The sequence below is a fragment of the Leucopleurus acutus genome (genome assembly GCF_964270905.1).
Source record: "Leucopleurus acutus genome assembly, chromosome: 12".
NCBI lineage: Eukaryota > Metazoa > Chordata > Mammalia > Artiodactyla > Delphinidae > Leucopleurus > Leucopleurus acutus.
In genome coordinates, this window is record NC_139154.1 from 1,564,698 (window position 1) to 1,579,151 (window position 14,454).

Below are 14,454 nucleotides of genomic sequence, written 5' to 3' on the forward strand. Positions count from 1 at the left end.
AGAGGGAAGAGATATGGGAACATATGTATATGTATAACTTATTCACTTTGTTATAAAGCAGAAACTAACACACCATTGTAAAGCAATTATACTCCAATAAAGATGTAAGAAAAAGAAATAAATGAAAAAGAAATGAAGGAAATAATAGCAAAGATCAATAAAACTAAAAGCTGGTTCTTTGAGAAGATAAACAAAATTGATAAACCATTAGCCAGACTCATCAAGAAAAGAAGGGAGAAGACTCAAATCAATAGAATTTGAAATGCAAAAGGAGAAGTAACAACTGACACTGCAGAAATAAAACGATCATGAGAGATTACTACAGGCAATTCTATGCCAATAAAATGGATAACCTGGAAGACATGGGCAAATTCTTAGAAAAGCACAACCTCCTGAGACTGAACCAGGAAGAAATAGAAAATATAAACAGACCAATCACAAGCACTGAAATTGAGATTGTGATTAAAAATCATCTAACAAACAAAAGCCCACGACCAGATGGATTCACAGGTGAATTCTATCAAATATTTAGAGAAGAGTTAACACCTATCCTTTTCAAACTCTTCCAAAATATAGCAGGCGGAGGAACACCTTCAATTCATTCTATGAGACCACCATCACCCTGATACCAAAACCAGACAAAGATGTCACATAGAAAGAAATCTACAGAACAATATCACTATGAACATAGATGCAAAAATCTTCAAAAAAAAATAGTAGCAAACAGAATCCAACAGCACATTAAAAGAATCATACACCATGATCAAGTGGGGTTTATCCTGGGAATGCAAGGATTCTTCAATATATGTAAATCAATCAGTGTGATAAACCATGTTAACAAATTGAAGGATAAAAACCATATGATCATCTTAATAGATGCAGAAAAAGCTTTGACAAAATTCAACGTCCATGTATGATAAAAAAAACTCCAGAAAGTGGGCATAGAGTGAACCTAGCTCACCATAATAAAGGCCATAGATGACAAACCCACAGCAAATACCATTCTCAATGGTGAAAAACTGAAAGCATTTCCTCAAAAATCAGGAACAAGACAATTCTCGCCAATATTATTCAACATAGTTTTGGAAGTCCTAGCCATGGCAATTAGAGAAGAAAAGAAATAAAAGTAATACACATTGGAAAAGAAGAATTAAAACTGTCACTGTTTACAGATGACATGATCCTATATAGAGAATCTAAAAGATGCTACCAGAAAACTACTATAGCTAATCAATGAATCTGGTAAAGTTCCAGGATACAAAATTAAAGCACAGAAATCTCTTACATTCCTATACACTAACAATGAAAGATCACAAAGAGAAATTAAGGAAATAGTCCCATTCACTATTGCAACAAAAAGAGTAAAATACCTAGGAATAAACCTACCTAAGGAGGTAAAAGACCTGTACTCAGAAAACTGTAACAATGATAAAAGAAATCAAAGATGACACAAACAGAAGGAGAGATATACCATGTCCCTGGATTGGAAGAATCAATATTGTGAAAATGCCTATACTACCCAAAGAATCTACAGATTCAGTCCAATCCCTATCATATTACCAATGCCACTTTTTACAGAACTAGAATGAAAAATCTTAAAATTTGCATGGAGACACAAAAGATCCCAAATAGCCAAAACAATCTTGAGGGAAAAAAACAGAGCTTGAGGAATCAGATGCCCTGACTTCAGACTATACTATAAAGCTGCAGTTATGAAGACATATGATACTGGCAAAAAAAACCAAAATATAGATCAATGGAACAGGATACAAAGCCCAGAGATCAACCCACACACCTATGGTCAACTAATCTATGACAAAGGAGACTAGTATATACAATGGAGGAAAGACAGTCTCTTCAATAAGTGGTGCTGGGAAAACTGGACAGCTACATGTAAAAGAATGAAATTAGAACCCTCCTTAACACCATACACAAAAATAAACTCAAAACGGATTAAAGACCTAAATGTAAGACTGGACACTACAAAACTGTTAGAGGAAAACATAGGCAGAACAGTCTTTGACATAAATCACAGCAAGATGTATTTTGATCCATCTCCTAGAGTAACAAAAATAAAAACAAATATAAACAAATTGGACCTAATGAAACTTAAAAGCTTTTGCACAGCAAAGGAAACCACAAACAAGATGAAAAGACAACCCTCAGAATGGGAGAAAATATTTGCATAGGAATCAATGGACAAAGGATTGCTCTCTACAATATATAAACAGCTCATGCAGCTCAATATTAAAAAAACAAACAACCCAAAGATAAAGTGGGCAGAAGACCTAAATAGACATTTCTGCAAAGAAGACATACAGATGGCCAAGAGGCACATGAAAAGCTGTTCAACACCACTAATTATTAGAGAAATGCAATCAAAACTACAATGAGGTAGTTTTGAATGGGCATCATCAAAAATCTAGAAACAATAAATGCTGGAGAGGGTGTGGAGAAAAGGGAACCCTCTTGCACTGTTGGTGGGTATGTAAATTGATACAGCCACTATGGAGAACAGTATGGAGGTTCCTTAAAAAACTAAAAACAGAATTGCCATATGACCCAGCAATCCCTCTACTGGGCTTATACCCAGTGAAAACCATAGTTCAAAAAACACATGCACCCCAATGTTCATTACAGCACTGTTTACAATAGCCTGGTCATGGAAGCAACCTAAATGCCCATTGACAGACGAATGGATAAAGAAGATATAAATGGAATATTACTGAACCATAAAAGGGAACGAAATTGCGTCATTTGTAGAGATGTGGATGGACCTAGAGAGTGTCATACAGAGTGAAGTAAGTCAGAAAGAGGAAAACAAATATCGTATTTTAACGCATATATGTGGAACCTAGAAAAATGGTACAGATGTACCAGTTTGCAGGGCAGAAATAGAGACACAGATGTAGAGGACAAATTTATGGACACCAAGGGGGGAAAGTGGGGTGGGGCATGGTGGTGGTAATGGGATGAATTAGGAGATTGGGATTGATGTATATACACTAATACGTATAGAATAGAGAACTAATAAGAGCCTGCTGTATAAAAAAATTAAATTAAAAAAGGGTGAAAATAGCAAAAAAAAAAAAAAGAAAAGAAAAGAAAAGAAAAAAGAAAAGGTAGAGTATCTTATTAGACAAGAAATTGTTTAAACCAGATACACATTGTTAAACCCTAATCAAGCATTCTGAGCAGAGTTTTAAGAGGCGGTAAATTGGAAAAATCAGGTTTAAAATAAAACTCACAAATTCATGACAAATTGGACTGATCAGTTGAAGCATAAACTTTCAAGGGAAGAATCAGAACTCCTTTGACCTGAAAATCTGAAATCAATTTTCAGAATGCAAGCACCATTATGGAGAATGGTTAGAGCCTTTAGAGTGATCACAGATTTGATGTCATACAGAATTCTAGAAGTCCTGCCCCTAAGCACAGTATGAACCGGCTAAGGAAAATCTAAAGGAGTCACAGGTTTCAAAGTCTTTCTCTCCGTTTGTGTTAAATATTTTTTTCTGGTGAAATTTGGATAGTAATTGACATTTCTGATTAAACATTAAACTATCTCTCCCAAGGAATTTTTAGAGTCTTAATGAGGGGAAGGATATATTTCTGTGGTCGCCACAGCTGCTAAAATGAAACAACTGAGGTAAACTGACAATACCAAACCTCTTTTAGATGAAAGGAAAGGGTTGTAGTATGCCTATTTTGTTCTGAATGCATTATTCTTTTTGGATTTTTCTCATATGTTGAATCTCATGGATAGCTGTACTCATTTGCCAGAGGAATCAGAATACAGTTGTTACTATGACCCCTGGGCAACACATGCATATTTAAGTTCAAGTTATTTTATAAATTAAAAAGATTCTTTTAATTACATACTCCTATTAGAGTAAGAGGCACATAAAAGATGCTTATGTATAGCTGCTTCAAGAGTGGTTTCTATAATAGAGGATTCTTCCATTCTCTTTAAAGACCTCTAATGTTCTCACCAAAGATTTTTTCATAGATTTCAGGGCTCTCCCTGGGTAGGAATCCAATAACTCCATTCTCCTTAAAACATATGAACATCCACCATATCCTGGAAGGTCCAGGAAAAGATATTTGGCTTCCAGAATTGTTTAAATGTTATCCCAAGTTGTGGGGTTTTTGCTCTCAATCTCCATTCACCGATTCCTCAGACAGTGCTCTCAGCATAAACTCAAAGTATGTATTTTTTTGTTTGTTTAATTAAACTTATGTCTACTTTTCCTCTTTCCAAAAAGTTTTGAAGCAATTAGTAGCAACAAAGCAAATAAAACAGAAATGGAAAGTGTTGACTGGAAGAAAAAGGCACAATGTGATTGTTGTGAATAAAGGTTTATTCAGGGTTTTATTGAGGACCATAAACTAGGAGATAGCCTCTCAGATAGCTCTGAGGAACTGCTCCAAAGATGTAGGGGGGAAGCTAGTTTATATGTGATTTTTGTTAGGGAGTACATGCAGTTGAATATACATCTTGGTGAAAAATTACTGAGAGTCACAAAGAACAGATATCTCAAGTTAATGATTATAGTGCTTTTCTATGTATGGCAAGATGCAAGAAGTGAGGTTCATTAAAATTCTTCTTGAAAAGCATCTAACGATCTAAGGCCTGTTTGTCCAAAGCACAGAGCATCCTGTTATCATCTTTAATTTCTTCTCTCTGAATCACAGAGTGCTTCATCCTGTTATTGCCTTAGTCTCTTTTTCTGAAGCACTGAGTATATTGTCAGTCAGTGACTGCAGCAGGTTAATATTTGTAGACTTGGATAGTGAGTGAAAAGCTCTTTGCTTTTCTTTTGTTTGTAGTTCCCCAATTTTGGTCATAAATTCAGCCAAAGTTTGGGAGGCATTTCATGACAAATTTGTCCCATGGCCCTAGGAAGGCTAATTCCTAGGTCAAGAGAGTACTTCATTGAGAGACCACTTGATGTGCTATGACTGAACTGGGCCCTGTTAATTGTAAATGTCTCTGGACCGCCTGTCTTACTAGTCTGTTATGGTCCAGGAAATGATTCTCCCTTGTTGCTTCTTCCCCTATCTAGAGTTTACACTATTACAATCAATCTTTTACTGTTATATAGAATTATATAACTGGACAATTGTTTCAATTCACTTAGTCATTATTACTTTTGTCACAGATTCAGTTGCACATTGTGTAATATAAGAAAAACAGTGTTGAGAGGAGGGGAAGATGGAGGAGGAGTAAGACGCGGAGATCACCTTCCCACAGATACACCAGAAAAACATCTACACGGGGAGCAACTCCTACTGAACACTGGCGGAAGACCTCAGACCGCCCAAAAGGCAAGAAACTGCCCACGTAACTGGGTAGGGCAAAAGAAAAAAGAATAAAGAGAGACAAGGGAATAGGGATGGGGCCTGCACCAGTGAGAGGGAGCTGTGAAGGAGGAAAGGTTTCCACACACGAGGAAGCCCCTTCACAGGTGGAGACTGTGGATGGCAGAGGGGGAAAGCTTCAGAACCGCGGAGGAGAGCGCAACAACAGGGGTGGGGAGGGTAAAGCAGAGATATTCCCGCACAGAGGATCGGTGCCGACTGGCACTCACCAGCCCGAGACACTTGTCTGCTCACCCGCCGGGGCTGGCGGGGCTGGGACCTGAGGCTCAGGCTTCGGTGGGAGCGCAGGGAGAGGACTGGGGTTGGTGGCGGGAACACAGCCTGCAGGGTGTTAGTGCATCACTGCTAGCTGGGAGGGAGTCCAGGGAAAAGTCTGGACATGCCAAAGAGGCAAGAGACTTTTTCTTCCCTCTTTGTTTCCTGGTGTGCGAGGAGAGGGGATTAAGAGCGCTTCTTAAAGGAGCTCCAGGGACGGACGTGAGCTGTGGCTAAAAGCGCGGACCCTAGAGATGGGCAAGAGACGCTAAAGGCTGCTGTCGCCACCACCAAGAAGCCTGTGTGCGAGCACAGGTCACTATCCACACAACCGTTCTGGGGAGCCTGTGCAGCCCGCCACTGCCAGGGTCCTGGGATCCAGGGACAACTTCCCCAGGAGAACGCACGGCACGCCTCAGGTTGGTGCAACGTTATGCTGGCCTCTGCCACCGCAGGTTCACCCCACACTCCGTGCCCCTCCCTCCCCCCGGCCTGAGTGAGCCAGAGCCCCCAAATCAGCGGCTCCTTTAACCCCGTCCTGTCTGAGTGAAGAACAGATGCTCTCCGGTGACCTACACACCGAGGCAAGACCAAATCCAAGGCTGAGCCCCTGGAGGCTGTGAGAACAAAGAAGAGAAAGGGAAATCTCTCCCAGCAGCCACAGAAGCAGCGAATTAAAGCTCCACAATCAACTTGATGTACCCTGCATCTGTGGAATACATGAATAGACAAGGAATCATCCCAAATTGAGGAGGTGGACTTTGAGAGCAAGATTTATGATTTTTTCCCCTTTTCCTCTTTTTGTGAGTGCGTATGTGTATGCTTCTGTGTGAGATTTTGTCTGTATAGCTTTGCTTCCACCATTTGGCCTAGGGTTCTATCTGTCCGTTTTGGTTTATTTTTAAATATTTTTTCTTAATAATTAATTTTTATTTTAATAACTTTATTTTATTTTACTTTATCTTCTTTCTTTCTTTCCTTCCTTCCCTCCTTTAGAAAACGAATCATCCCAAATTGAGGAGGTGGACTTTGAGAGCAAGATTTATGATTTTTTCCCCTTTTCCTCTTTTTGTGAGTGTGTATGTGTATCTTCTGTGTGAGATTTTGTCTGTATAGCTTTGCTTCCACCATTTGTCCAAGGGTTCTATCTGTATTTTTTAAAAAATTTTTTCTTAATAATTACTTTTTATTTTAATAACTTCTTATATTTTATCTTATTTTATTTTACTATATCTTCTTTCTTGCCTGCTTTTTTCCTTGCTTTCATCCTTCCTTCCTTCCTTCCTCCCTCCCTCCCTCCCTCCTTTCTTTCTTTTTTCCTTCCTTTCTTTCTACTTTGACTAATTCTTTCTTTCTACTTTTCTCCCTTTTATTCTGAACCATTTGGATGAAAGGCTCTTGGTGCTGCAGCCAGGGGTCAGTGCTGTGCCTCTGAGGTGGGAGAGCCAACTTCAGGACACTGGTCCACAAGAGACCTCCCAGCTCCACAGAATATCAAATGGCAAAACTCTCCCAGAGATCTCCATCTCAACGCCAGCACCCAGCTTCACACAACGATGAGCAAGTTACAGTGCTGGACACCCTATGCCAAACAACTAGCAAAACAGGAACACAACCCCACCCATTAGCAGAGAGACTGCCTAAAATCATAATAAGTCCACAGACACCCCAAAACACACACCAGACGTGGACCTGCCCACCAGAGAGACAAGATCCAGCCTCATCCACCAGAACACAGGCACTAGTCCCCTCCACCAGGAGGCCTACACAACCTACTGAACCAACCTTAGCCACTGGGGACAGACACCAAAAACAACAGGAACTATGAACCTGCAGCCTGCAAAAATGAGACCCCAAACACAGTAAGATAAGCAAAATGAGAAGACAGAAAAACACACAGCAGATGAAGGAGCAAGATAAAAATCTACCAGACCTAACAAATGAACAGTAAATAGGCAGCCTACCAGAAAAAGAATTCAGAATAATGATAGTAAAGATATCCAAAATCTTGGAAATAGAATACAGAAAATGCAAGAAACATTTAACAAGGACCTAGAAGAACTAAAGATGAAACAAGCAATGATGAACAAAAATAACTGAAATCAAAAATACTCTAGAAGGGATCAATAGCAGAATAACTGAGGCAGAAGAATGGATAAGTGACCTGGAAGATAAAATAGTGGAAATAACTACTGCAGAGCAGAATAAAGAAAAAAGAATGAGAAGAACTGAAGAGAGTCTCAGAGACCTCTGGGACAACATTAAACACACCAACATTCGAATTATAGGGATTCCAGAAGGAGAAGAGAAAAAGAAAGAGACTGAGAAAATATTTGAAGAGATTATAGTTGAAAACTTCCCTAATATGGGAAAGGAAATAGTTAATCAAATCCAGGAAGCACAGAGAGTCCCATACAGGATAAATCCAAGGAGAAAAATGCCAAGACACATATTAATCAAAGTGTCAAAAGTTAAATACAAAGAAAACATGTTAAAAGCAGCAAGGGAAAAACAACAAATAATACACAAGAGAATCCCCATAACGTTAACAGCTAATCTATCAGCAGAAACTCTGCAAGCCAGAAGGGACTGGCAGGACATATTAAAAGTGATGAAGGAGAAAAAGCTACAACCAAGATTACTCTACCCAGCAAGGATCTCATTCAGATTTGATGGAGAAATTAAAATCTTTACAGACAAGCAAAAGCTGAGAGAGTTCAGCACCACCAAACCAGCTTTACAACAAATGCTAAAGTATCTTCTCTAGGCAAGAAACACAAGAGAAGGAAAAGACCTACAATAACAAACCCAAAACAATTCAGAAAATGGGAATAGGAACATACATATCGATAATTACCTTAAATGTAAATGGATTAAATGTTCCAACCAAAAGACACAGACTGGCTTAAAGGATACAAAAACAAGACCCATATATATGCTGTCTACAAGAGACCCACTTCAGTCCTGGAGACACATACAGACTGAAAGTGAGGGGATGGAAAAAGATATTCCATGCAAATGGAAACCAAAAGAAAGCTGGAGTAGCAATTCTCATATCAGACAAAATAGACTTTAAGATAAAGACTATTAGAAGAGTCAAAGAAGGACACTACATAATGATCAAGGGATCGATCCAAGAAGAAGGTATAACAATTGCAAATATATATGCACCCAACAAAGGAGCACCTCTATACATAAGGCAAATACTGACAGCCATAAGAGGGGAAATCGACAGTAACACGTTCATACTACGGGACTTTAACACCCCACTTTCACCAATGGACAGATCATCAAAAATGAAAATAAATAAGGAAACACAAGCTTTAAATGATACATTAAACAAGAAGGACTTAATTGATATTTATAGGACATTCCATCCAAAAACAACAGAATACACTTTCTTCTCAAGTGCGCATGGGACATTCTCCAGGATAGATCATATCTTGGGTCACAAATCAAGCCTTGGTAAATTTAAGAAATTTGAAATTGTATCAAGTATCTTTTCCGACCACAATGCTATGAGACTAGATATCAATTACAGGAAAAGATCTGTAAAAAATACAAACACATGGAGGCTAAACAATACACTACTTAAGAATGAAGTGATCACTGAAGAAATCAAAGAGGAAATAAAAAAATACCTAGAAACAAATGACAGTGGATACACGATGACCCAAAACCTATGGGATGCAGCTAAAGCAGTTCTAAGAGGGAAGTTTATAGCAATACAAGCCCACCTTAGGAAACTGGAAACATCTCGAATAAACAACCTAACCTTGCACCTAAATCAATTAGAGAAAGAAGAACAAAAAAACCCCAAAGTTAGCTGAAGGAAAGAAATCATAAAAATCAGATCAGAAATAAATGAAAAAGAAATGAAGGAAACAATAGCAAAGATCAATAAAAGTAAAAGCTGGTTCTTTGAGAAGATAAAAAAAAAGATAAACCATTAGCCAGATTCATCAAGAAAAAAAGGGAGAAGACTCAAATCAATAGAATTAGAAATGAAAAAGGAGAAGTAACAACTCACACTGCAGAAATACAAAAGATCATGAGAGATTACTACAAGCAACTCTATGCCAATAAACTGGACAACCTGGAAGAAATAGAGAAATTCTTAGAAATGCACAACCTGCCAAGACTGAATCAGGAAGAAATAGAAAATATGAACAGACCAAACACAAGCACTGAAATTGAAACTGTGATTAAAAATCTTCCAACAAACAAAAGCCCAGGACCAGACGGCTTCACAGGTGAATTCTATCAAACATTTAGAGAAGCGCTAACACCTATCCTTCTCAAACTCTTCCAAAATATAGCAGAGGGTGGAGCACACCCAAATTCATTCTACGAGGCCACCATCACCTTGATACCAGAACCAGACAAGAATGTCACAAAGAAAGAAAACTACAGGCCAATATCACTGATGAACATAGATGCAAAAATCCTCAGCAAAATACTAGCAAACAGAATCCAACAGCACATTAAAAGGATCATATACCATGATCAAGTGGGGTTTATTCCAGGAGTGCAAGGATTCTTCAATATATGCAAATCAATCAATGTGATAAACCATATTAACAAATTGAAGGAGAAAAACCATATGATCATCTCAATTGATGCAGAGAAAGCTTTCGACAAAATTCAACACCGATTTATGATTAAAAACCCTGCAGAAAGTAGGCATAGAGGGAACTTTCCTCAACATAATAAAGACCATGTATGATAAACCCGCAGCCAACGTCATCCTCAATGGTGAAAAACTGAAAGCATTTCCACTAAGATCAGGAACATGACAAGGTTGCCCACTCTCACCACTCTTATTCAACATAGTTTTGGAAGTTTTACCAATAGCAATCAGAGAAGAAAAGGAAATAAAATGAATTCAAATCGGAAAAGAAGAAGTAAAGCTGTCACTGTTTGCAGATGACATGATACTATACATAGAGAATCCTAAAGATGCTACCAGAAAACTGCTAGAGCTAATCAATGAATTTGGTAAAGTTGTAGGATATAAAATTATTGCACAGTAATCTCTGGCATTCTTTACAATGATGAAAAATCTGAAAGTGAAATCAAGAAAACACTCCCATTTACCATTGCAACAAAAAGAATAAAATATCTAGGAATAAACCTACCTAAGGAGACAAAAGAACTATATGCAGAAAATTATAAGACACTGATGAAAGAAATTAAAGATGAAACAAATAGATGGAGACATATACCATGTTCTTGGATTGGAAGAATTAACATTGTGAAAATGACTCTACTACCCAAAGCAATCTACAGATTCAATGCAATCCCTATCAAACTACCACTGGCATTTTTCACAGAACTAGAACAAAAAATTTCACAATTTGTGTGGAAACACAAAAGACCCCGAATAGCCAAAGCAATTTTGAGAACGAAAAACAGAGCTGGAGGAATCAGACTCCCTGACTTCAGACTATACTACAAAGCTACAGTAATCAAGACAGTATGGTACTGGCACAAAAACAGAAAGATCAATGGAACAGAATAGAAAGCCCAGAGATAAACCCAAGCACATATGGTCACCTTATCTTTGATAAAGGAGGCAGGAATGTACAGTGGAGAAATGACAGCCTCTTCAATAAGTGGTGCTGGGAAAACTGGACAGGTACATGTAAAAGTATGAGATTAGATCACTCCCTAACACCGTACACAAAAATAAGCTCAAAATGGATTAAAGACCTAAATGTAAGGCCAGAAACTCTCAATCTCTTAGCGGAAAATGTAGGCAGAACACTCTATGACATAAATCACAGCAAGATCCTTTTTGACCCACCTCCTAGAGAAATGGAAATAAAAACAAAATAAACAAATGGGACCTAATGAAACTTCACAGCTTTTGCACAGCAAAGGAAACCATAAACAAGACCAAAAAACAACCCTAAGAATGGGAGAAAATATTTGCCAATGAAGCAACTGACAAAGGATTAATTTCCAGAATTTACAAGCAGCTCAGGCAGCTCAATAACAAAAAAACAAACAACCCAATCCAAAAATGGGCAGAAGACCTAAAGAGACATTTCTCCAAAGAATATATACAGATTACCAAGAAACACATGAAAGAATGCTCAACATCAGTAATCATTAGAGAAATGCAAATCAAAACTACAGTGAGATGTCATCTCACACCAGTCAGAATGTCCATCATCAAAAAATCTAGAAACAATAAATGCTGGAGAGGGTGTGGAGAAAAGGGAACCCTCTTGCACTGCTGGTGGGAATGTGAATTGGTACAGCCACTATGGAGAACAGTATGGAGGTTCATTAAGAAACTACAAATAGAACTACCATATGACCCAGCAATCCCACTACTGGGCATATACCCTGAGAAAACCATAATTCAAAAAGTCATGTACCAAAATATTTATTGCAGCTCTATTTACAATAGCCCGGAGATGGAAACAACCTAAGTGCCCATCATCGGATGAATGGATAAAGAAGATGTGGCACATATATACAATGGAATATTACTCAGCCATAAAAAGAAATGAAATTGTGCTATTTGTAATGAGGTGGATAGACGTAGAGTCTGTCATACAGAGTGAAGTAAGTCAGAAAGAGAAAGACAAATACCTTATGCTAACACATATATATGGAATTTAAGAAAAAAAAATGTCATGAAGAACCTAGGGGTAAGACAGGAATAAAGACACTGACCTACTAGAGAACGGACCTGAGGATATGGGGAGGGGGAAGGGTGAGCTGTGACAAAGCGAGAGAGAGGCATGGACATATATACACTACCAAACGTAAGGTAGATAGCTAGTGGGAAGCAGCCACATAGCACAGGGAGATCAGCTCAGTGCTTTGTGACCGCCTGGAGGGGTGGGATAGGGAGGGTGGGAGGGAGGGAGATGCAAGAGGGAGGACATATGGGGATATATGTTTATGCATAGCTGATTCACTTTGTTATAAAGCAGAAACTAACACACCATTGTAAAGCAATTATACCCCAATAAAGATGTTAAAAAAAAAAAAAGAAGAGAGGATGTTATGAAAAGGCAAGACGGGAGACTAGATAAAAAACAACAACAATAAACCTAGTTGAAAAATCAACAATTGAAAGAGGGTTAAAGAATTTGGAACTTCACAACGTAAAAAAGTAAGGATGTCTATCTGATATGAGAAAACTTAGGAGTTTGTGGAAGTCAGTCAGTGAGACAGGAAAACATTTTCTGTGAGTGATTGTATGTGCGTTGCCACTGAGGAAAACCTTGGGCTTAAGATTTTGTTGTCTTTCGACAACATTTGGTGTGGTAAAACATCAAGGTTTCTTTCCAGCATCTCTACTTTGACATTCCTCCCACTGGACTGTGGTGCAACTCTGTCTACCCCTCTGGACTGTAAGTTTTTTGAGGGCAGGGACCATGTGCTATTGAAATTTATATTTCCAACCCCCCACAGGCTGACTGCTACATCATGGCAAATCTTCAGTGGATGAAGTTGAATTACCAGCTGTCAAGTCCTCATAGGTATAAAATAAGCAGAAAAGTGCTGCCTCTCTTTTTGAGATAGTGTTTGGGTTGTCCCCAAATTTCTGAGGTGAACCCAGAATCATGTTCATAATCATACATAACATCTCTTTTTGACTATCTGGACCAGCCCAGGTGGCTGCCATGTTTCAGGAATAGTTATTGTCCCGTAGGACACTTTTGCCAAAACAGGTACTCCTCCAGGCGGTGGTTATGGAACAAGAGGACAATGGGCATGGGTCAATGAGTCAGAAAAGGGCAGAGGAGCACGGCCAAATCCAGAAGGAGCTTTCTGGGCAGTGAGCATGCACTGCCTGGCCTCTTCATGCACTAACATTCTTCTTTAAATTCATGATTGGCTTGGTTAGGAGATGACAGCACTGGAACCTGGCATCCCTCTGGAGTCTGCTGTTCTCCCAGCCCAGCCTAGTGGCTGGATCCCTTGCTTCAGCTGCTTCTTTTGAGTGTTGGCACTAATTCAGGAGTCCTCCTCTGAAAATCTTCTTAATTTCAGAAAATGGGTGAGTGGGAGGTGAGGTTAGGGGGTGAAAGAAAAGAGTGGGTGAGTGGGTACATGAAGTGGGCAAGAGGGTACTAGAGATAGGAAACGAGAATTTGTTAGGGATGGTGGGTTTTCACTATTCCACCAAATACGCTCTTTATTAAAATGTGTACTAAGAAGGCATCCAGAGTAGTGGGATTAAAACCTAGAGATTTCAGCAGGGAGTATGTTAGGAGGAGAGAGTTTCTAGGGATGAAAATAATTGTGGACTAAAGAGTGGAGTACAAAAGGATACTGGACATAAAAAGAAGAGGAAAGAGACAAAGGACATGTGAACACAATGCAGAGGACTTGGGTTTGAATCTGTCTGTGTGAAAATCTCTGAAGCTCGTGAAATAGATGCTAACATGCCAGCAGACAGTGGTGAGGCAAGGGCAGCACCCCCGGTGGGGCTTATGTCATTGTTGATACACTTTGTCACTTGTTTCTAATTAGCAGCCTTTTCTCCTTGCTAGCTGCACAGCTTGAGAAAGAAGCCAGAACCAAAGGTTGAATTTTATGTTGAATTTGGTGTTCATGAGATGTGCCCTTCCATGACTCATTCCACTTCCTCCCTGTTTTCCTAACTGGTAAAGATAAATGAGGGTGTCTCAGAACATTGCCTGTGGAGTTCAGGAAAGCAGTTTCTGCAGTTAAGTGCTCCCTTCACTTTTGAAAATGGAGAGGAACGCTCTTGGTGTGTCCCTACCTTGCCTACCTCTGTTTGAGGCCTTGACTGAAACCCCCTCTTGGGTTCCAGAGCTGAGGAAATCC

General features: G+C 39.0%; 1 protein-coding gene across 2 annotated transcripts in view; it reads left to right on the top strand.

The window, feature by feature from the left end:
• POLE4 (DNA polymerase epsilon 4, accessory subunit) overlaps positions 1-5,261 on the top strand; it is a 92,472-nt gene extending 87,211 nt beyond the window's left edge. Inside the window, exons 6-7 of one of the 2 annotated variants that reach the window (XR_014326642.1) lie at positions 4,266-4,339; positions 5,163-5,195. Coding sequence is in view for 1 of the 2 variants with exons in the window: in XM_082851720.1 (XP_082707846.1) it covers positions 4,266-4,339; positions 5,163-5,183 (95 nt within the window). In the remaining variant the exon portion in view is untranslated. Of the gene's footprint in view, positions 1-4,265; positions 4,340-5,162 lie in introns of both variants that reach the window. The other variant, XM_082851720.1, reaches the window with a different exon arrangement.
• The last annotated feature ends 9,193 nt before the right edge of the window (positions 5,262-14,454 follow it).